The sequence below is a fragment of the Spermophilus citellus genome, assembly GCF_964194105.1.
Source record: "Spermophilus citellus genome assembly, chromosome: 3".
NCBI classification, from domain to species: Eukaryota; Metazoa; Chordata; class Mammalia; order Rodentia; family Sciuridae; genus Spermophilus; species Spermophilus citellus.
Window position 1 is genome coordinate 18,765,471 of NC_138184.1, and position 22,004 is coordinate 18,787,474.

The window sequence follows — 22,004 nt, forward strand, 5'->3', positions numbered from 1 at the left end:
GTGGGCCAGGTCCAGGGGGCAAATGAGGTGGTGGGAGATGTCAGGTGGGTATATTAGTGACTATCCTGAGTACATAGTGGGTGGATGCATCCACCCCACCCAGCCCTCTGGGCTCAGACTCTTAACTCCCCACAGTCCCTGGTCTACCTCTCACTTGCTTGCCCTGGCTTTCCGTCTGGCCTCTGTCTGCTTGCTGGAGGCATGTCAGCTCCAGTGTAGGGTCTGGGGCTCATGCACGGTAGGGCTCCCTGAGTGGACACCAGACAGCCAGAAAAGGTTCATTTAGAGGCAGGGCCATAGGCTTGAAGGTGTGGCCAGGGACCTGAGGGATCTGCTGTCTTCCTGGGGTGGGTGGGGGCAATGACTAGAGGCCAGCAGGCAGAGGAGCTGGGTTGGAGGTGCCTGGGCTTCCTATGGGCCTGGGTACGAGTTGTGGAAGCAGCTGAAGTGGCAACAATGTCAGGGGAAGGCTCAGCCCATTCCTACACAGGTCCAGCTGTGCTGTGTGTGGTCCCTGAAAACTTGAGCCTTTCTGGTCCTTGAGAGAAGTGTCTTCAGATCCTTCCTCCTCCTCAGGTGATGAGACTCAAGGACTATTTGGGGTTCCTTGCCTTTCCCCTACTCTGGGAGTGAGTGCCCCTAGTATTTCCCCATGGCTCCCAGCCCCCTCCCTCTTGGAGTGAATCTCTAGTTCAGGCCACAGGAAGCCACACACCTCTTCCTTTTCCTTTTTTTTTTTTTTTTACCTTTTCCCCCCGTGTTTTCCTCCTGGCCCAGCCCTGAATGGGCAACCACTGTTCTCTTGGTCCATCTGTCCATCCACCCATGTCCACAGGGTCCAAGCCCTGGTGCCCAGTCACATAACTGTCTCCCACTCCTCCTGCAGCAGTGGGGGTGGCCGCTCAGGCCCAGAGGCCTCCTCGTCCAGGCCTGAGCAAGAGCCATTGAGGAATCCGTCCTCCTTGGGAGCTGCCGTGACAGTAGGTGTGGTATCGAGGGTCTCAAGGACTGGGGCCCCTGGCTTGGCATGGCCAGGCAGCTGGGAGTGGCCATTGGTGGTGGCGGCAGGTAGCAGGCGGGGACTGAGGGGCAGACCGAGTCCTGTGCGGGGACCTACGTTGGTCACACTCGTGTGAGACACCATGGGACCGTAGCTGTAGCTGCTGCTCCCGCTGCGTGCCTTGCGTTTGAAGTCCAGTGCCAGTGTCCAGCGGCTCCAAGATTTCTTGATCTCAGCCTGTACCTTTGGGCAGTAGAAAGGTGTCAGTTAGGTGTGCCCTTAAGCCCTTTGATACATGACCCCTGTCCCTGCCTCTGTAACACCTAGCCAGCACTGAATGAACAGGGGACTACTAGATAATTCCAAGGCCAAATCAAATCCCACCATCCTCAGAACATGGCTTGACTGCAGCTGACTAGCACACTCAGAGTCCACAGGGATCAAATGGACCCAAACGTGACTGTGCCCTTCTGTTACAGAGAATTCACCCGTGGGGCTGGGAAGACATTTGGCTGTAGCAGAAATCCAAAAACCCACAAATCCTAGCATATTCTAGGCCTGAATCATCTGAAAAGACCTCTCTGCCTTCAGAATGTTCTCAGGGAAGCTCTTAGAGGAGCAAAGAACAGTGCAGAAGACTGGGGGGCTGAGACTTGAGGAACCCCGAGCGCTCCCCGTCGCCCTGCCCCGCCCCAGCGCTGCCTCCTGCTTACCTCACCATTGCAGAAACAGTATATGATGGCGACAAAAAATCCCTGTGGGGAGAAGAGTGTGGGATCAGGGCCACCTCCCTCCCCCACCAGGCTTCCTCCCTCCCCCATGGGCCTTGGGTAGGGCTGCACACCTGGAAGGAGTTGAAGAGCATCTCGTAGTGCATCTGGATTTGCCAGAGCGTCCCTGAGACCTCCGTGTAAGGCAAGGCCATGAAGACGGTGTAGTGCACGCCAAACAGTGGCATGAGCACCAGGGTGGACTTGAGCAGCTTCCTGGCAGGAGGACCAGGAAGGTCAGGTCACGACCCTTCCCCTCAGCAAGCACTGCCACCCCCGCTCTGCCAGTCAGGCCCCAGAAGCTACCAAGGGGCCCAAGGCACTGGCCACTGTGGGAAAACAACACAATTCACTCGGGATGGCTACCGTCAGGAGGCAGTGTTACTAGGGCTCCTTGGTTCTGGAAGGTGTCCTAGAGTTCCCTGTTTCTGGACCCTTTGCAAGTTCTGATCCCTCTGCTGGCATGAACTCACTCCCATCCCCAGCCCAAGCTTCAAGCTTCAAGTAAGCTGCTGTCCTCTTGGGGCCAACCAATGCCCATTAGGTCCTTGAGCTCCCTGCAACATACACTTCGAAGGGAGGTCTGGGTTTGGCTGATGCTCACAGAGCCCAGCTCTAGTGCAGGGCTTACTACCAAGCCGGATCTGGCAGGGCGGGACCCATCACCGCTAGGCAGGCCAGGGCCTGGGGTGGGACAGTGGGTGGGGTCAGCCAGGGGGTCAGGAGCTCGATCCTTCCCTTGAAATGGGCTCCTTCACGGGGTCTCTGACTTTCCTTGTATAAACAGACCCTAAACTCTACCCCATGCAGTGGGCAAGGCTCACCGGTATTGCTGCCGTGTGTCACACCGGCCAGCATTGGTCTCCCGCAACTTTGTGGCAAGCACCCGGATGATGTTGATGAAGAGGATGAAGTTGAGCTGTGGGAGGGAGGGAGCTGCATCTGGAGACTGCACCCTAGCAGGGTGGGGCAAGGACTCTCCGACCCACGGCCCTGCCACAGGCTCTGCTCTGCCACTGCATCTGTGGTGGCTCTTTGGGCCCTCAGTTTTCCCATCTCGACTGGAGTAGGGATCAGTTGGTCCTCAGGCCTTTGGGGCTTAGGTCTCTGAGTCCAAGGAAGCCTCCATATGTCCCTGTCAGGGGTTGGTCACTGGGGACAGTGCCCACAATACCACCCATCCCTGCTCACCACTACAGAGGCCAGGATGGGCACCTGGATGATCCACTTCTTGTGTCCAGAGCTCAAGTCCCAGCACCTGAAGAAAGTTGAGGCATTAGCCCCTAGCCCCTCCTGCACCCATTCTCAACCTGCCCATAAAGGCCTCAGGGTTGGCTTATTCTGATACCAACTGTCAAGGGCACAGGACAGGGGTGTTGCATGTGGCTAGGCCTGAAGCCACTTTTATAGGCCTCTTTGGAAGTAATCTCTTGTGATCCTGGGGGATTCCTGGCTGGAAGTGGTCTGAGAACTAACGCTGGGGCCACTTAGGGTCAGGGTTCAGGAGGACTCCTTGTATGCTTTGCAGAGGAGGAGGAGGGAACCAGGGGTGTTTCCTGGCCTGTGTCAGCACCCCTGGCCCCTGTATCCAGCGGAACCTACCCAGTGTTGGCCAGGGTAGCTCTGACACCAACCCATACAGCCACGAAGACGGCAGGCAAACCTGTGGGCACAGAGGTGGCACTGTGTGAGGGGCTATGGATGGGGCCCTCAGCACTCATGACCCCCAGCTTACTTCCTTGCTGTCCTGACCCCTCACCCTAGGCACAAAGGCTGCTTGATGACAGAACCACACTCCAGCACCTGCTGCCCTAACAGCATCCCCTTGGGGCTCCAGCCCTGGGGACCCAGCTCGGCCCTCTGCCCCATCTTGGTTCTGAGTCTCCTACTTGTACCTGTGCAGGCCTGGTGGGCACATGGTGAAATGATAAGGTATGACCAGCTTATCCATGCCTAGCCCATTCTTTTTTCCCATCCCCTGAAGCACATGGCTCTAGGCTTGGAGCTCCCACAGGGAGGGAGACTGTGACCAATATTTTTCTGTCCCAACACCTAGGACAGAACTCCTGACCCTCCCAACCTGGTTTGTGAGGTCCTAGCCCTCATGGATGAGGTTAGATGGGCTAAGAGTTGACCTCCGGGCTAGGTAGAGGCCACAGGAGAGCCTCCAGATGTCCTGGTCTCGGTCAGCTCAGATGACAAAGGAAGCTCTGAGTGAACTTCGCCTCTGGACAAGGAGCCTGATCCCTCCTCCCTCAACTTGATTCTAGGCCTGGTGCACCCTTAAAGGGATAGGACACAATCTGGGTTTATAGTCAGAAAAAGCTGTGACATTCCTAGGTTGCAGGGTTCTGTGTGCTCCTTAATCCAGGTGTTTCCAGCTCACCTAGACATCTCCTAGTTCCTGAGACCAGACCCAGGTCTCCCCAGCTCAGGGGCTTACCATGGTGAGGTCAGGGGTAGAATGTGTGCCAAGGAGCAGGGAGACTGTGTCTATTGACCTGAGAGCCTCTGGTGTGGGGAGGGCTCCAGCCACCCGGCCCACCCCTCTGCAGTCTGGCCAGTCGCCCCAGAGCCCAGCCAAGCTCTGGAGCTGCCAACAATAATGGATAATTATCGGTAACCGGATCCCAGAGCCTGTGGGGGGCTGGGAGGAGTGCAGAGTCTCACTCAGAGTCTTGTTTTGTGAAGGGGCTGCTGAAGCCCAGGTGTTGATGCTCAGCTGTTGGGTCTGTGGCTCTGGATCATGGACCCCATCTCCTGGTGGAGGATTTGGCAGGGTAACAAATGCTGGCCCTGACCACCAGGCTCAGGGTAGAAAGTAGCTCCAGACTCCAACTTGAGGCCCATGCTGACCTCTGATCCAAGATCCTACTCTGATCCCAAGCCAAATCTTTTTTTTTTTTAATCCCCCAATACTGGAGATTGGACCTTGGGTCTTGTACACGTGAGACAAACAAGTGCTCTGCCACTGAACAATAGCCACAGCCCTTTTGGTTTTATTTTGAGATACAGTCTTGCTAAATTGCCCAGGCTGGTCTGGAACTTGCAATTTTCCTGCTTCAGCTTCCGGATTACAGAATTGAGCCACTACACCTGGCTATAAACTGAATCTTGACTTGAGAGTTCCCCTTCCCCCTCTTCTGGGCTGAGCCTCAACCCCAGGTAAATCTGACCCTAGGTGAGCCAACACCAGATGAACTCTGACCCCTGTCCAGTTCTGTTCCCTGAGCCTGGAATGGGGTCAGTCATAGAAGGGTTGTCAGGGCTCCCACCTACTGCCCCCATCAGGGACAGGACATGCTGTGTGGGTGCCTTACCCTCTGGGGTGCCCTCTCACCCTGCCCACCTTCCCTGGCCTGCCCTGCGTACCCCAGCCGAAGACTGTGAAGCCCCACAGGTACTTCTTCTCTGAGAAGAAGGCCATGAAGATGAGGCTGTGCAGGTACAGCCCCTCCACCAGAATCCAGTAGTAGTTGGTGGCCAGGAAGTAAAGGAAGAAGGTCACAGCCACCCGGCAGCCCGCCTAGGAGACCAGCTGGTATTAGCCAGACCCTGCATCAGGGGCTTGGGGTGGGGTTTGGGAAGGGAAAGCAGGAGCAGGGCTGGTGCGTGGGACAAGTGATACAGCCAAGCAAGCCAGGAAGGGGCAGGGTGCAGCTGGGGTAAAGGTGACAAGGTGGAGTAGCTGGTGTCCTGGGCCGAGGCCAGAGGGGCACTCGAAGCCCGTGGCGATAGGGCTGGAAGCGGAACTGAGTGGCGCGAGGGTCCCTGTGAAGTGGGTTTGAATGACCCAATGCTAGGGGTGGCAGCTAGGAAAGGGCCGGGCAGGGCGGGCTCCCACGAAGCCAGTGGCGGCGCGGGCGTGGGCCTCACGGGGCACTCACGTAGCCGACGGCCGCGGCGGCGGGTGGCGGGGGCGCCTGGGCGATGATGTGCAGCTCTTCCTCGGTGAGGCGCTCGGCCTCGTCGAGCGTGAAGCCGGAGTAGAGCACTGCGTCCTTGACGAAGATGCTCGCAGCGCGCAGCATGAAGGACAGGAACATGTGCATATGAATGTAGTTGCGTGTGCAGTGCAGCCGCCTGCGGGCGTGCGACATCACCGTGGGTGGGGGCACAGGGATGCACGGTGGAGGGAGAAAGCTGGGCGGTGTGAGGTAGGTAGGGGCATCCCGCAGTGGAGGCGTGAGATGAGAGGGATAAGGGAGACGCAGATCCCCGAAGCCCGGCCCCACCCTGGACCACGCCCACGCCGTCGCCCCGCGCACCTAAAATAGGCCAGGATCAGCACAGCCACGGTGAGGGAGGCCAGGGACATGGAGTAGCCCACGGTGTAGATCATGCCCAGGCGGTCAAATACCTCCTGTGCAGGTGGGGAGAGAGAGAAAGGGGGCTCAGGGTGAGCAGGAGGGTAAAAATTGCTGGAGGAGTCAAGGTCAGGCGTCGGGGTGAGGTCAGGGGTCACCAGTGGGGCCGGGGCGGCCTTACTGGTGTCAAGTTGGTCAGGGGGAAGATTCGCACCCGCTCTCGAGTCTCATTGGTCATGAACTTGAGGCACTCGCTATAGTTGGCCCATGTTCGATTATGCCCAGGCACCACTTCCCAGCTCCCATTTCGGTCGCAGCGCCTGTAGGCATGGCCTGTGGGTCCGCGAAAAGGTCAGGGCAGAAGGTCTAGAGCCAATAAGGCCCTGAGCTCCAAGCCCTGATATCCCTGTGGTCCACATCCCTAGCCAGCCTTACCTTTGTGATTGAAGTCATAAATGTAGTCGGGACAAGGCACAGCTACCACCTCACCTGGTGCCCCCAGGGGCCAGCATACGATGTAGTCCCACTCAGGCAGGCAGGGGCGCCCTGTACCCAGAGACAGACAGGGTAAGGAACACTAAGGTTAAAACTCAAGGAGATGAACACACCTATTGTTGGTTCCCACCAGGACAAATGTGCCTCAGGATCAGAAACTTCAGACTTGGAACATTCTGGAGAGAATATATGGAGTCTTCTTGCTGTACCCTAAATTCACCTAGCCTCAGAATTTACTACAGCCCTATGATGTAGGTGCTGGCACTGGCCCCATTTTCCAGATGGTCTGGAAAAGGCCAAGAGAAATGGGTGACTTGCTGAGGTCATATGACACAGGACCTTGCCCCCCGTGGGACCCAGGTTAGACTCTGCTCCTGGCCCCACATTTCAGGTGTACCTGAAGAAGGGCAGTTCTCAGACTAACTTTCCCTCAGCTGGTAGGCTCATTATGTGACCTTTTGCCAGGGACCATGGACAGAAGGAAGGAAGTCTTCTTTCTAGTGCCAGCTAAACTTCTAAAGTATTACCGACCTCACGCAGGTGTCTCCATTCTCTACATTTCTGTTTTCTTATTGGGAAGTTAGGGTTGACCATAGCAGTCCATGCTTCTACCACCATCTACGTCGACCCCAAGTGTCTGCTATGAGACACCCACGCCACTCATGAGGGGCCACGATCCACCAAATCCAAGTATTAATGGCGAGATCTGAAGCAAGGTGACATGTCCTATTTTGGAGTCTTGGCCTCACTACTGAGATGCTAAGTGACCGTGGAGGGTCCACAGCCTGTGGATCTTCCACATTCCACACCCAGCTCACAGCCTCCTTCTCTCCCCCTGTAGAGCTCCAACCACAGGACTCTCTAGCCTCCCTGGAAGGCTGCCTTGACGGCTGGACCCGCCCAACTTGGTGAAAGGCTCTCTGTCCTGGGCGCCATATTCCCAGCCCCACCCAGCCAGGCCCACAATTCCCTCTGGTCCCAGGGGAGCCACAGGGTGACCACAGGCTCCCAGATGTGGCCCATCTGGAATCCACTGCCCACCCGGCCGGTTCTAACTGGCCCTGTGGCCACAGCCTGGGCTCTGTGTTTGTCTCTCCTCACCTCCCTGAGGGACTACACAGCCCTGCTTCTCCCTCCCTCTTTTCTCCCCTCCTTCTCCCACTGTCTCTGCCTCACGCCTTGGAGGCTGCTCTACTCTCTTGCTCTGTTTTCTGGCCCTCCCCAGTATGTATGTCCCTGTATCTTCACATGGACTCCTAGACCTTTTTTCTTGCCTCCTGGTCTTTCTCTCTCGCCTCTCTAATCTCCTAGGATTCTCCACCTTTTCTCTTTCACTCCCTGGGTGGGGCTGCAGCCCTGGGTCCACTCTTGGGGTGGTGTTGGATGAGTCCTTTGCCATGCACATCTCCCTGGGTCCTGAGTCCCTCCAGCTCAGCTGCCTGCTCCTCATGCTGTCCCTTGGTCCATCTCCATACACCTTCTGCCCTGTTTTCCTGGGGAGGGAGCTGGGCCTTTTATTTTCCACATGAACTCACATGGAAGGGGAAGAGCAGCGGGGCAGATAGGACCAAGCCGATGTCAGGAGGATGCATAGGAGCACAGACATACCTCGGCGCCTGCTGCCAGTGGCCACCTCCTTGTCCTCCTTGGACTCAGGGTAGAGCTTCTCAGATGCCTTCTCTTTCCTGGGCTTCCCTGATGTGGATGCGGATGTCCATCCCTTATCTGATTCCATTATGTTGGCTGGAGAAACCAGGGTCATTACAGCTGTTAACTGTGCTCCAACAGCAGATTTTGGGTATCCCCTGCCTCAGGTCACCCATTGTACAATAGGAGCTGTCCCCTCCCTAGTCTACTGATACCCAAATTCTTGAGACAAGGGCAAGGGAATCTTTCATAAACTGCAAAGTATTTGTCAGGTGGAGAAGAAATGAGGACAGAGAGCTGGTCAGCAAGGGTTCAAATGGGAGTGAATGCCACGTGGGATCACAAGGAGCAGAGGTGGTAACCTCCTACCCAGGAGTCAAAGGCAGGCATGAGTCAGAGACACCCAGGAACACAGGGACCACCAGGGGGCGCACGGTAAAACTAGAACCCCTGAGGAGGAATCCTGTACTTGGGGAAAATGAAGTCAAAATCAGGGCAAAATGCTGTGCAGGGGAGGAGGCTGGTGGTGAGGAGGACATAAGCAAGGGGTGCAGTTTGTCAGGAATGGAAAGACAAATCCCTCTCCCCCATCCTCTGCCCTAGGATATCTGAATGAGGAGTTTGCAGCTTACCTTCTCAGATCAGATGCCCTCTACCCAGCCAATGACCTTAGCTGGCTGAGTCATAGATACTCACCCCTATCTCTCTGGCCCCTTCCCATTTGGTCCCATGGACCCTCAGTTCTCCCCACCCTGGGGTCCTCTGTCTTGCTCTCTGCTCGGGTGGCCTCTTTCAAAGACCTACCCATCCTTCTGGACTTGGCTTGGACAGCTTTTCCCTTCAGGAAGCATCCCAGCCCACCCTACTGGGAACTGGTATGCTAGCCAGAGCTCTGATCCTGGCTTGCCTGAGCAGATCAAACCCCCCCCCCCAGGGGCAATCTGTCCTTCAACTGCCTTCACAACACCCTACCACAACTTGAAAGAGGAGGCCCACGAAATTCTGGGTCCATCCTGCCAAAGGCTCTTTTCACCCCTTCTTTTTGAAGGAATGTGTGGGGGCAAGGATGCCTGCAGGTCTGAGGGCTGGCAGGGCAGCATGGGGACTGGAGCTCAGGACTTCTGACAAGCTGAGGACCTCCTGAGCTTGCTGACTTAACCTGGGCCTGACCCACTCCACTTCTGGTCCTCACTTTGGCCCGCTGACTTTCACAGGGCTTACCCCTGCCCAACACCTTCAACCCTGTCACCACCTCTGCATCCTTGGCCCCCATCTTCATGCAGTCCTATCCCCACCTGCAGTCCGCAGGACTTCCTTGAGCAGCTTGTCACACTGAGCCTGGGCACGGTGCAGCAGGAAGATCTGTTCCTCTTTGGTGAAGACGTCATCCGCGTCCACCTGCCAACCCAAGGGTCAGATGACAGGTAGCACTGCTGGGCAGCAGCAGGTCCAGGGCCATCCCACCCTCCAGAGGGTCCCCCTTTCCAAAGGTCCTTGCTCTAGAAGGAATGTGGAAAGCCGGCACTTGTGGGAAATCTGTCATATGTAGCTTCCATTTTACAGATGGAAAGCTGGGGCACTGAGGGCTGGGGATTGCCCCATCAGAGGGAAAGGGTGAGGGCTATCCCCTGCCTGTCCACCAGTAACCCTGCAGGCTGCATCCACTGAAAATCTGTCTCATCCATTCCCCTGGGAGCATGGGAATGGATGGAATGTCCCAGGATGGATCCTCATAGGACCTGATGGCCTTCTGGGATCTGAACAGGGACTGGGGGTGGGGAGAGTTGGATAAGGAGTGTGAACTCTGGTGAGACAACCCTAGCTTGGATTCCTTCAAGTTCTGGGGCTCTAGGAGACCTTGGGAGTCACCAGTTTCCATCCTGGCCCAGCATCCCAGTTAGTACTCTTTCCCCAGTGAAGGCTGAGAGCCCTCCCCCCTCCATGCTTAGGGTCTCAAGAGGGAGAAGATGGAGGAATTGTTGGCAAGTGGCCTGTGCAGGACTGCCACATTGCGTGACTCCCCTTCATCCTGTAGAAGCTCCCTTCATCAAGCTGTCCCTATGTTTTAAGATGGACACAGGATGTTGCTGTTGCTGTCCTCTCTTCTGGAATGTTCTTCTTTCCCTTCCCTCCACATGCACACCCACTGGAACTCACTGGCATGATTTTAAGGAAGGAAAAGGGAACATCCGGGAGTAGGGTGGGTTGCACCTGGGGCAGGTACCTGGTGGGAAGGTCTGAACTTCTGCTCTCTGATTTGGGAGGAAGAGATTCAGAGGGTGAGCCCAGCATGCCCAGGAGCAGCCCAGCATTCCCATGAGTGTGACTCACAGGGGTTAGTGCATCCCCTGAGACCACTGCCCCAGAGATGGGGTCAGGATGCTCTTGGACATCCCAGCTCCAAGTTTGGGACCGATCTCCTCAGACCACAGGGCATCAGGGCAGGGTCATGACCACTGAGGGCCATTCCTCCCCACCCCCACCCCCCCAAAAAGCTACGTCCCTTTAGACTCTACAGAGCACAGCCTCAGCCTGCAGAGCTGCAGCCCCTCACACACTTCACAGCGGGCCGGCCCCTCAGTGTGAGCAGAGGGGTGCGGGCGGGAGAACCAGGAGCCCGGGAAGGAAGGAGGCGGGTTGGGAAAGGGACTTGGAAGGGGCGGGCCCAGCGGATGGGGGCGGCGGGCCGGGTCAGGGAGCCTGGCTGCAGGGAGAAGTTAATTGACCGCGTCTCTTGGCGGCAGCAGCGAGAGCTTCCAGGCCAAGGAGTCTCCAATTGGCTCCACAGGGCTCGGGCTCTGCTGGTTTCACTTAGTGCAGGAGCGTGTGCATCTTTGCGCGTGCGCATGGAAGTGGCCGCACACATGCTGTCTGGCCGGTGTGAGCCTCCTTTCTGTGAGTTCTCACGTGGGGATTGCCCAGCATGTCAATTTGGGAGTGGTCTGAAGTGTCTGGAACATGCATGTGTACATGTGTTTGTGGGCAAGGTCCACGTGTGGATTGTTCTTTAATATTCAGGTCTTGGCTTCTCCATGTCTTTGGAGTTTGAAGGAGACACTCGGATCTCATGTGGACCCAATGCTCATGGGCCCCCAGGAAGGGCGGGAGCATATTCCCCTGTGCTGGCTGCTGGCCTCACAACTTCTCTATCCTCCCTGCTCTGCCCACTACAGTCATGGTTGAACAGACCAGGGCAAGGTGATGGGACTTGCCAGAATCCAGGGGATTTGAGACTAACCTGAAACACTCCTTGTGCCTCTGATATTGAGAATTCAGACTGCTGAAAGTTCTGATCCTTGTTACAGTACTCATTTGCTACCATTTTCATCATTCCTAATCATATCTCCATCGATATCCACCCTCCCCATCACCACCACCACCAACACCACTGGCAGCACCATTACCACCATGAATACTAGTACTACTACTGATGTAACCTCCACTACCACCATCAGTACATCAACTGGTATCATTGCATCACCATATCCACCAAAGCACTATTGCTACCACCTCTACCATGACCACCATCTACCTCATCACCAACACTGCTAGTACCACCAAAGACGACACCATCATCAACGTTACAACATTACCTCCTGTCCACACCTACTGTCCATTCCACCTTTGCCATCCTCTTGTCCTCATTCCCTCCCCATGTCCATCTCTTTGTTATCCCTTCCCCTTCTGCCCACCAAGACAAGCAGAGAATGCCCCCATGGTTTCCTGGTTAATGGAGCACCTGAGCAGCTGACCAAAGCTCCCATCAGTTCTTGAGGACTTGCTGACACACCAGCCTCTCAGCAAAGTGACAAGCCCACTGAGGTGACTGGGGGTTACAGATGGTGGCCTAGCCTAGGGGAAGGCAATCGTGGGGTGAAAACTGGCCAACTGTTTGGCAGACTGATGACCATTAACTGATCAATGCACCTTCCCGCAGGCTCAAGGGTCTGCTCAACATCCACCTGCTGCTTCAGCTCCACCCTCTCCATGGCCAGCAGGCCACACAGCCCCTTTTCAAGAGTCTTGTGTCCAGGAGAGGGAAGGGTGTGCACTTTCACACCCCATGGCCCCTAAACTGCCCCCGGCCTCTCTGAGCTTTAGGACCCATTTCTCTTTCACCCGATCAAGGCAGAGCAGTCACTGCAGTAACAATGCGGGTCAAGAAAGCACTTTCTCAGGGAGAGGAAGTGGGATTCACAGCAGGTGCCATAGAACGCAGTTCCCTGCTTAGAATGTCCCCCCAACCTCCTCCTTCCAGCTACACCCTCCCCTCATCTGGGGAGATTCTGCCCCCAGCATTGGAGCTCAAATCCCATCTCCTCCATCACCTAGCTGTGTGTTTTTGGCAAAGTTGCTTAACCCCCATGCTTCAGCTTTCCTGTAAGTTCAGGATAATAATAGGGCAGTGGTGAGGATTAAATGAGGTACTTCATGGAAAGCCTGGGCAGGGGTAGGGCTCAAAAAAGCTGGTTGCTATTCTTGCTACTGTTACCAGCAGCACCATAGAGTCATCCCTCCCAGGCAACATGGGTACCTTGAGGCCAGGGACCCTGGGTGATGGGTGTGACTGTGTGGGTGACTGAGTCCAGGGGGACACAACAACAGGTAGATTAGTTGTGAGGTCTCAGGGAGAACTGGGGTCATGGAATTTTGGAGATTGTGCTAGATAAGGTGCACCTGGCTAGCTTTTGGGGTATAAGAACATCCCAATAATTCCCTGCATTTCTGGATCCGCCTGGACTTACACTAGGATTGAAAGTCACTGCCAGACCCCCTCAAGTTTGACCTTGAAGGGTGCCTCTTCTGCCTCTGTCCTACCTGAGGTAGCCTTATCACTTGGGGGTGAGGGCGAAAATGCTGATACTGGTGACTCTCCTCTCAGCCTGGCATTCCCCCTGCCTGCCATTCCCTTCCCCTAACCAGTCACCTCCACTGGAAGAGTGCTGGCTGGCTCAGCTCCAGGTATGGAGGACTCAGACTTGCAGCCTCTTAGATCCAGAGTCTGCACATCTTTGGTCTCAGGGGCAAGGACTGAGGGACTGGGGGCTGAGTCTTTGCCAGGGGTCACTTAGTCCACACTCACCACTGATGGGGCCACCCAGCCCTTGCACCAGGGGTCCTGCATCTTCCCTACCCCCTCTGTGGTCTTGGAGTAGGGGAGAGGTGACTCCCCATCATGGGGCTGAGCTTCTATGCTCCCCACGGTAGGGTATCTTCTCCATTCAGCCTTCCAACATGGAGCCTTTCTGTGTGCATATGTGCCTATACAAAATTTGTGAACATGCAGGGGTGACATGACCCAATCTTAGCCCTGAGCTGGCAGAACAGGGTGGAAGACAGCCAGTGTTTATGAGGTTTCAGGCAGGGTACAGGTGGGGGCTGGAAGTTGGTCCATTGTTTACAAACACAGAAGCTGCTGTCCAAGCAACGGAGCACATGTGGTCAAGGGTGTGTTTTGTCTTTTTCATCGAGGTGCTCACTATCACCTCTCCTAATACCCAGCCTCACATCCATTCTGTGCCCATGGGCAAGCTGTTCCTTCCAACTCAGCTCACAGGGAGACCCTACTGAGGAAGGCATCAGAGCTGGAGATGGCAGTGATAGTGGCAGAGCGGGTGGAGGTCAAGGCAGTGGGTAGCATGTTGAGGCTGGTGATTGTGATGTTAGAGAGAGCCCAGTTCACACCATCATCCAAAGGAGGGCTACTCTTCTCACTTCCTCTCAACCTGCTAAATTCTACACGTTTGCTGTCTGAGAATCAGGCGTGTGATAATTCTCCCCTCCAAATACACATGAAGGAGGAAATAAATGGGACTCTTCTTCAGCTCTGACAAGGCTGCCTCTGGACAAGGGTCATTTTCTTTTCTTTTTTTTTAAAGAAAGAGTGAGAGAGTGAGAGAGGAGAGAGAGAGAGAGAGAGAGAGAGAGAGAGAGAGAGAGAGAATTTTTAATATTTATTTATTTTTTTTTAGTTCTCGGCAGACACAACATCTTTGTTGGTATATGGTGCTGAGGATCGAACGCGGGCCGCACGCATGCCAGGCGAGCGCCCTACCGCTTGAGCCACATCCCCAGCCCCACAAGGATCATTTTCTATTGCCTGCTGTTCTCCTGAAGATGACTTCTTGGGTCCTGTCATCGTCTTACCTGGATCAGCCTGCCTGCCCCGCCCCCTCCCCTGGGAAAGGGTGCTTTGCTTCCTTGCTCACCCTTGGAAAAAGATCTGCCTGGTGTAGGATGTGGCCTCTCTGTCTGGTGGCACCTGCCACTGCCCCTGGAGATGGAAACACAGACTCATATCTCTGTTACCTTGCACCCCATCCCATTTTACAAAAGGTGACACTGAGACACTGAAGCCAAGAGAATAGTCAGGAAGAGAGGAGGGTCAGGAATGGAGCTAAGGTGCACTTTACACTGAAGCAGCAGCCCTGGAGGAAGGAAAAGAAAAGAGGAAATATCTAGCCACATGCGTCCCCTGGCACCAGCCACAATATCATATCATCTTTCTAGACTCCTTTCGGATTGCATCCTTTGCTGCATCAAGTAAGTCTCTTTTTGCGAACTCTACAGAGGTAATTCAGCAGTGGAGGTGGACTCTAATTGGGCAGAGGACAGTTGGGTCCTGCCTAGTGTTAATGGAGAAGAGGTTAATGGTCCCAGCAGTCAGGAGAAAATCTTGGCTAATAGGAGACTCTCTGGTGACCTCGTGGCCTTCCTGCACCCCTCCTCCAGGTCCACTACTGGGACCTGTGCTGGCACCCCTCCACGTATGCCATGCCAGCTGGCTAGGGATTGCTCCCTCACTGCCCTCTGTCTGGCTGGCCCAAGCAGGCTGGGACGGACTCCTCATCCCACCACTGCTGACAAGTGCTGACTTTTCCTCCCCCTTTCCAAGGCCTTCCTGAACAGGCTGCCTGTGTTTGGGGCTGGGAGGGGTTGGGGAGGGGAGGCACTGTGACAGCCTCTTATCCCAGCCAGCCAACGTGGCCGCCTTTGGGGCAGGCAGTGGAATGGAGCCTGGGATGGTGGAGTTGGCTGCTAGGATATGGTGGATCTTCACAGGCAGCCTCTACCTGGCCTGGAGAACCAAGGCTCAGAAGGATGGTATGGCCTAGCCTTCCTCCAGCCTAGTTAGCAGAATGGGATCCCATCTTTGGGCACAAGGCTAGCCACAGAGTTGGGATTCTCAAGGGTCAGGAAGTCGCCAATGTCTTTGGTGGACTTAAGCAAAACTTTGCATCCTCTCTTCGTTACCTGGTATTCTGCAGACAATTTCTGCAAAAATCCCACCCTACCTTTTATATTTTCTGGGGCTCTCTCTAAAATAGCTGCTTTCCTGATGTGGCGGCTGGACCAGGGAGTGTCCCCAGAAGGCCCACAACAGGAATCTGGGGGGAGCCGCTTGACGCCTCATTAAAACATTCCGAAGAAAACCCAAGTTCCCGGGAGGGCTCGGCCCCCCTCCTACTGCTCTGTCCACAGGCAGTTCTGGGAGCTGGGGAGCGGGGAGGCAGAGCATATATTTAAGGGCAGGTGATATAAAAAGCTCCAACAAATCAATACAAACAGGATAAATAACCCATAGAAAGACGGGTAATGGCTCTGAGCAAGCTCTCCAAGAAGATGAATAATAAAAAAGTGGAGAGTTCAAAAATCACTGGCAATCAGTAAATTAAAATGACAAGACACACCACTTTCACCTATCAAAATGCAGACGTGAGGCTACTCTGCCTAAGGGGTAACTACCTTATTATATGATTGAATGCAATAAATTATTCATATTAACCCTCTCTCTGTTGGCTTTGATTTCTATCCTGGGCAGGGGGATAAATAAAGTGTAGAGGTGCAGCAAAAGACCCTCCTAATATCCTGAGACGGAGGGTATAGCGAGGGGGCCCTCCCACTCTTGTCTTGGTGACTATAAACTGGCACAAGCTTTTCAGAGAGCAATTTGGCCATTTCCATTAAGATTAAAAAATGTGCTTGTTCTCAGATCCGGCAAAGACAGTAGGAAATCCAGAAATATCCCGCTGGGAAGTAGTCACATAGGGACCCAAGAGGGTACTTCAAGGAGCTTTTCTGCATGGTCGGGAACACCTCTCTCTCGCTCTCTATCTCTCTATCTGATGCACACAGACACATGTTTGCACATGCACACAGAACAACTACAGAGAAACAATCTAAATGAACATTCCTAGGCATGTCGCATTTTGGAAAACTTTGCAGCACTTAAAAAGATAGATTTATATTTTCTTACTGAAGATCTTCAAGATACACCTTAAAGTAGTAAAATTCATATGATAGAGCCCTATCTAAAAACTGATACCATTTATTTAAAACAATCAACCAAACAGAAAACAACAGGACAAAGCTCTCTCCTTTATATGTACATAAGCGGTATTGTTTGGAAGCACAGGGAAAGAGGTACGGAGGACTTTCCCAGAAGTAGAAGGGGTAATGGAGGATTCTTATTTAGTCTGTATAATAAGAAAGAACATATGTATGTCTTCATTATAAAATGTTTTAAAAGTAAAATAATACAAGTATTTCATTAAAAAAAAATAAAGGAAGAGAAAAAGAAAGAAAACTCATGAGCTGCACTTGCGGGGAGTGAGGATCTCCTGCCAGGAGCAGCTCTCTCCCTGCTTTGTAGGAAGGAGCTCAATGCAGAAGTCTGAAGACCTGGGTTCAAATCCCACCTCTTCCAGACCCACTAGTAAATCTCAGTGCCCTCTCCTGTAAAATGGCTGGGCAGACAGATGCAATGAGAACATACATGACTGTTTTTAGCTCAGAATATGGAGACAGTCATTGCTCAGTACATCTTGGTTCTTTCTTGTCTAAAGCAAGTACCTTGGGCAGACTGGGAGCGATCCTGCACTCCTAGGCTGTGAGGCCACACCAGTCCCTCCGGAGTTCTACCTATCTGGAGTCACATTTCATACTCAAAGCCTGACCCCATGCTGCACATGTGCCTCTCCCACTGCTGTTTCTTCTCTGCATGCATGTGTGCTGAGAGTGTCCTTATGATGAGGCATCCCCAAAGGCAAGACCACCCTTTGCTTCCTTTTCACTATCTATGGACCTATCCCTTCCTCTAAACTTCAGTCCTCTCAACCACCTGCTACTTTGCCTTGTAAGGAACAAGATGGACCAATAGAGAATGGCTGCAGTTAGTATTCTCCCAATTGGAAGCTCTTTGGCCCCTTAACCAAGATCACTGGAGAAGTGGGCTTGCTCTTGATGCTGGTTGGGCAGGTAGCATACAGGTATGGGTGACACTGAGGTGGGTGAGTTTGGGGGAGCCAGTACAGATCTGGATGGAACAGTAGCCCGCAGGCTCAGGAGAGGGAGCTGGCAGGCTGCTAGCCTCTTGTTGGCTCTGGTTGAGCCCAGGGGGCCCACAGGACTTTGGTGGAGGGTGGGTAGGCTGCATCTCTGGATTTTGGACCACATTCCCATGCTCTGAATCAGTGCGGGTCCAATAAACTCATACCCTAACCATATCTCAGTCAGACTCCATGGGCATCTCTTCTATCTTATCATCAGTCTTAGGACAGGTCTAAGCCCTTTTTTATTTTGAGACAGGGTCTCGCTAAGTTGCCAACGCTAGCCTTGAACTTGCAATCTTCCTGCCTCAAGCTTCTCAAATTGCTGGGATTATAAGCATGTGCTATGTCCAGCAAAGCCAGGAAAATTCTTTGCATATACTTCAGCTTCCCAACAGAGTAGTATGGGGCCCTGGAGACCCTTATCACCACACATATAGAGGCACAGGGCTTAGCACTTAGTTAGCATGAGATAAATAATGGTCACAGTGGTTGTGTAATTTGGTTAGTTAAAAAATAGGGATAGTATTTTCCTCAGAGAGTTATTGGGACGATTAAAATAGTTAATATGTGTAAAGTGCTTAGAACAGCATCTGGCAAGTAGAAAGTACAGAAGCATTTGTTAAACACAAATAAGAAAACAGTATTAGACCTGGGTGCACATGTTTTCATGACACACACACAACTGTGCTTCTGCAAGTCATATGCAGAGCCACAGCTTCAGCCACTGAACACAGATACACACAATTCCACAGACTCAGATGAAGAACATGCCCAGAGTCCCTTAGGGCCCTGCTCTGTCCAACACACAGGTATACTCTCAGGACCCACTCGCTCATTACCCTGTCAACTCTGTGCATGCATACGTACACACACAGAACTCACTGAGGGAAGGTTGGGGAAATGGCTCTGTCCCTTGGTGTTTTGCCAGTGCTTGGAGAACCTCTGCCCAGGGTGCTCAGTTCCTCCTAACCTCAGTCTCCCAATCTACAGATCCTTGTATGAGGCAAAGTCTTTGGCTTTGAGGGTCTGCTAGAACCATATTGTGAGGGCATAAGTACCAGTAAATGGGGAGTGCTGAGAACTACCTCAGATTAGGGCAATGCTAGGTAAAAAATTGTAAAAAAAAATTGCCCTCTTTTTACAGATGGGGCAATTGAGGAGTAGAGAAGGATAGCCTAAGGTCACATAGACATCAGGCAGAGCTGGAGGAATCTTAGAGCTCCTGCAAGGTACAGAGCTATTGCTAGTCAGACAGAGGAGACTGCTGCCTTCTAGCCTCTAAGAGAAGGCAAATGCCCCAACCTGGGCCCTGATGGGGGCTGGTGGGAGTGGGCAGCAGAGGCCTTAAAGTCAGGCACACAAGCCTACAGCTTCCTCAGAAATGGGCTGATCTCCTGGGACGGTGCTGCTGGGGGATATGAGTGAGGGGATGGAACATTTCCCCTTCCCTGGAAATTGCCCCAGAGTTTGGCCCCTGGATGAGGTGGTGATCCCCTTTAGTGTCTTGGGTGGGCTGTCTGCCTGGACTGTCTCCCTATTTGTATCTGTTCTGGGTCTGTCTAACCCCCTTGCACTGGGGAGCTCTCATCCCCACTCCCCTTTGTCTGTCCGTCTCTCCCCCCCCCCCCAGCCCCATCTCTCCAGCTGTCTCTACCATGCTGTCTCCTGGTCTCCACTCTTAGGGGAATGCAGAATTTTCCCAGGGGTCTCCTCACTTACCAGAGTCCCCCTAAAACAATTTCTCCTGCAGGAGTGTATGGTGAAGCCAGTCTCTTTTAGTGAACCTCCATGACACACCACACCCACCTCCCTGGGCAAACAGCTTCCACTCTGGGTAAAGCTGGACATGTGTTTGTGCTTGTGTGTAAGGGTATGATAGTGAGAGCTGGAGAAGGGCCCTAAATCCTACCGCTTGCTTGGGTGATTCTGACCTCAGATCCACAGCTATCCAGGATTGCATGCAAAACTCGCAGGAAACAGGCCCTCAAAGCAGATTGTGGAACGCCACATCCAGAGCCAAAGCTCTGATCACACTGAGCTTTTTGCTGGATCACACTGTCACCTTCCAGGGAGACAACTAAAATGTGTGCTCACAGGGAAACCCCAACCACAAATTTCCAGACCGGGACCCCAAACGCTGGCTTCAGAAATAGGGAGACTTCAGGCATATGAAACCCACGGTCCAGACATTCCTGAGAGAACAGGAACCCAGGATCCTGGGTCAGAGACGAGCCCCATCTAAAGTTAAGGATACTGGAAGCACCCAAGTCTCGGTGCTATAGACCCTCCCCAGCGATACCAGAGCAACTCCTAGACTCCTGTCCTGGAGGGCGGCTAGCAAGGGACTTACCAGTGCGTATGCGGAGCTGAGCACCGGGCAGCAGAGCAGCAGCGCCAGACCGGGTGCGATCCGGGCGGCCCCCATCGCCACCGCCTAGGGCCGCGTCCCTCGGGGCAGCCGCCGCGGGCCCTGGGGGTGGTTGGGGGTGCAGAGCAGCGTCAGGCCGGGCCGCCCCGCCCACGTCCCGGCCTAGGGGACCCCGGCGTCCGGGCGGCCCGAGGCCCCGGGGCCCGGCGCGGGGCCCATGCGCCAAGGGCGAGCGAGTGAGCGAGCGCAAAGGAGAGAGGGAGGGAGGGAGGGAAGGAGGGAGGAGGCAGCCTGAGGCCGGCGGGCGGCGGGCGGGCGCCGAGCGCTGCGGAGCGGCCCGTCTGCCTCGGAGCGGAGAAATCACATCCATATGGCCGGGCCCCCCGCCCCCGGCCCGCCCCTCGTCCCCCTCCCGCGCCGCCTTTTCTTTCTTTCTTTCTTTCTTTTTTTTTCCCTTTGGGGAAACTGGGAGCTGTGGCTTCGCCCCACGCCCAGTGGGGGAGGGGCGGGGGAGGGGTCGGGGTCGCGGTCTGCGGGGGGCGAACAGGGCTGTTATTTTTAGCTCCGCGGCGGTCTGCAGTAGGGGAATTGGGGCGGGGCAGGGGCCGAGTTTTGAGCCGCGCGGGGCGTGCAGCTCGGGGACGCGATCCCAAGTTTGCAACGACACTGAGCCCTCCGGTGTTCTGACCTCCAGCTCCCGGCCCCTGGGTCCTTCGGCACCCTCAGATCCTCATCCCCAGTCCGCCGCCTCGCGCACCCCCTCCCCATCCTCGGTCCGAGTCCCGCCTGCGCCCGCGCGGCAAGAGCGCGCCTGCGGCCCCGACGCTCTGTCAGCCTGTCTGTCAGTCCGTCTCCAGCTCCCCCGGCCTTGGCCTCCGGTCTTCCAGCGGCCCCAAGCTCTGTTTCGGTCACTCCCTCGCTCGCTCCCTCCCCTCCCCCTTCTTTCTCTACGAAAACATTTGCAAGTTTCCAAAAAAGCCACCGAGCTGAGCGGCGCGGGGCTGGCGGCTCCCTCGGGCTCCGTGGAGGCGCCGCCGACCGACTCCGAGACAGAGCAGCCTGGCCATCTGGCCAGGCCGGGAGTCACCCCTGCCTAATTCCGGCCTCCTCCCCTGAGCTCCGGCCCCCGGCCCCGACTTACTCCGAGCGCGCCGCCGCGGCCCCCGCCTTGCCATGGGTGTCGGGGCTCCCCCGACAGCCTCCCTAAGCCAGCGCCCCGTCCGCGGCCCCGGGGGAACTTCATGGAGCTCTCGGGATCCCCCCCTGGCCGGCCTGGCCTCCAGCGCCCCCCGCCCGGCCGCTGTTCGCAGCCGCCGCCCGCCGCGCGTCCCTCGCCTCGGCGTCTGCCGCTCCCCCTCCCTTGCGGCCCGGGCGCCTCTTCCCTCCCCCGCGCCTTCCCTGGGCCTCCTCCCCCACCCCTTCTATCGCCTCCAAAGCGGTGTACGGAGGGACAGAGCGGAGCCAGCTGCCCTCCGGAGGCCGGACCCGGGGTCGTGCAGCGGCGGGATGACCGTTGTCGGGGAGGTGGGGGACAGGGTCTGGGCAGCTGACATCAGGACCTGAGAACCCAGCCCGGGACGCTGCGGCCGCTTCATTTTCTCCTTCGGGAAAGCACGTTTCCCCATCCCACCCCGATCGCCCAGCCCGGGCTGTTGAATAGGAACCCTCAGCCTCAAAGCAGGCCCTCGTCACCAGAGGATTCCCTGGGGAGGCCGCCCAGTACTCTGCGCGCCTCCGGCCGCGGCGCTATCTAAGCGCCCTTGGGGCCCTGGTTCTGGCTGGGTCGGGGACCCTGGGGAGGCTGCTCGGCCGCCAGCCCCAAACCTGGCTTGGCCGCCAACGCCCTCCGGTCCCGCCCCGCCCTTGCTTCTCCCACCTCTCTCCATCCTAGGTCCCAGTCCTCGTCCGTAGGTCTGCCGGCCCCTAGACCTGCTGCTGTCCCTGCCGGGGTCTCGAGCCTACGTCCTGCTCCCTCTCTGCCGGGTATCTCTCCTGCCTTCTTCAAGTCTAGACCCATTCAGCTTGTGGCTGGGCCTCTCCATCTCCGTGCCTCACCCAGCCCGGGTGGCTTGAGGCTTCAAAACC

General features: G+C 55.4%; 1 protein-coding gene across 4 annotated transcripts; it reads right to left on the bottom strand.

Annotated features, from left to right (window-relative positions):
• Positions 1-724: 724 nt before the first annotated feature.
• PTH1R (parathyroid hormone 1 receptor) lies at positions 725-21,550 on the bottom strand. Of its 4 annotated transcripts, none has more exons than XM_081288570.1 (16): positions 21,061-21,550; positions 19,902-20,021; positions 14,429-14,493; positions 9,515-9,617; positions 8,181-8,315; positions 6,513-6,623; positions 6,259-6,410; positions 6,039-6,133; positions 5,658-5,853; positions 5,143-5,296; positions 3,373-3,433; positions 2,962-3,028; positions 2,595-2,689; positions 1,845-1,986; positions 1,714-1,755; positions 725-1,243 (listed from the first exon to the last, which is right to left on the bottom strand). In XM_081288570.1, the coding sequence occupies exons 1-16, from the start codon at positions 21,092-21,094 to the stop codon at positions 857-859; spliced, it is 1,959 nt and encodes a 652-aa protein (XP_081144696.1). In that variant the 5' UTR covers positions 21,095-21,550; the 3' UTR covers positions 725-856. The 4 variants fall into 4 exon arrangements, with proteins under 4 accessions (XP_081144696.1, XP_081144697.1, XP_081144698.1 ...); XM_081288571.1 differs by having other exon boundaries at positions 6,292-6,410; positions 21,061-21,548; XM_081288572.1 differs by lacking the exon at positions 14,429-14,493 and having other exon boundaries at positions 21,061-21,548.
• Between the last annotated feature and the right edge of the window lie 454 nt (positions 21,551-22,004).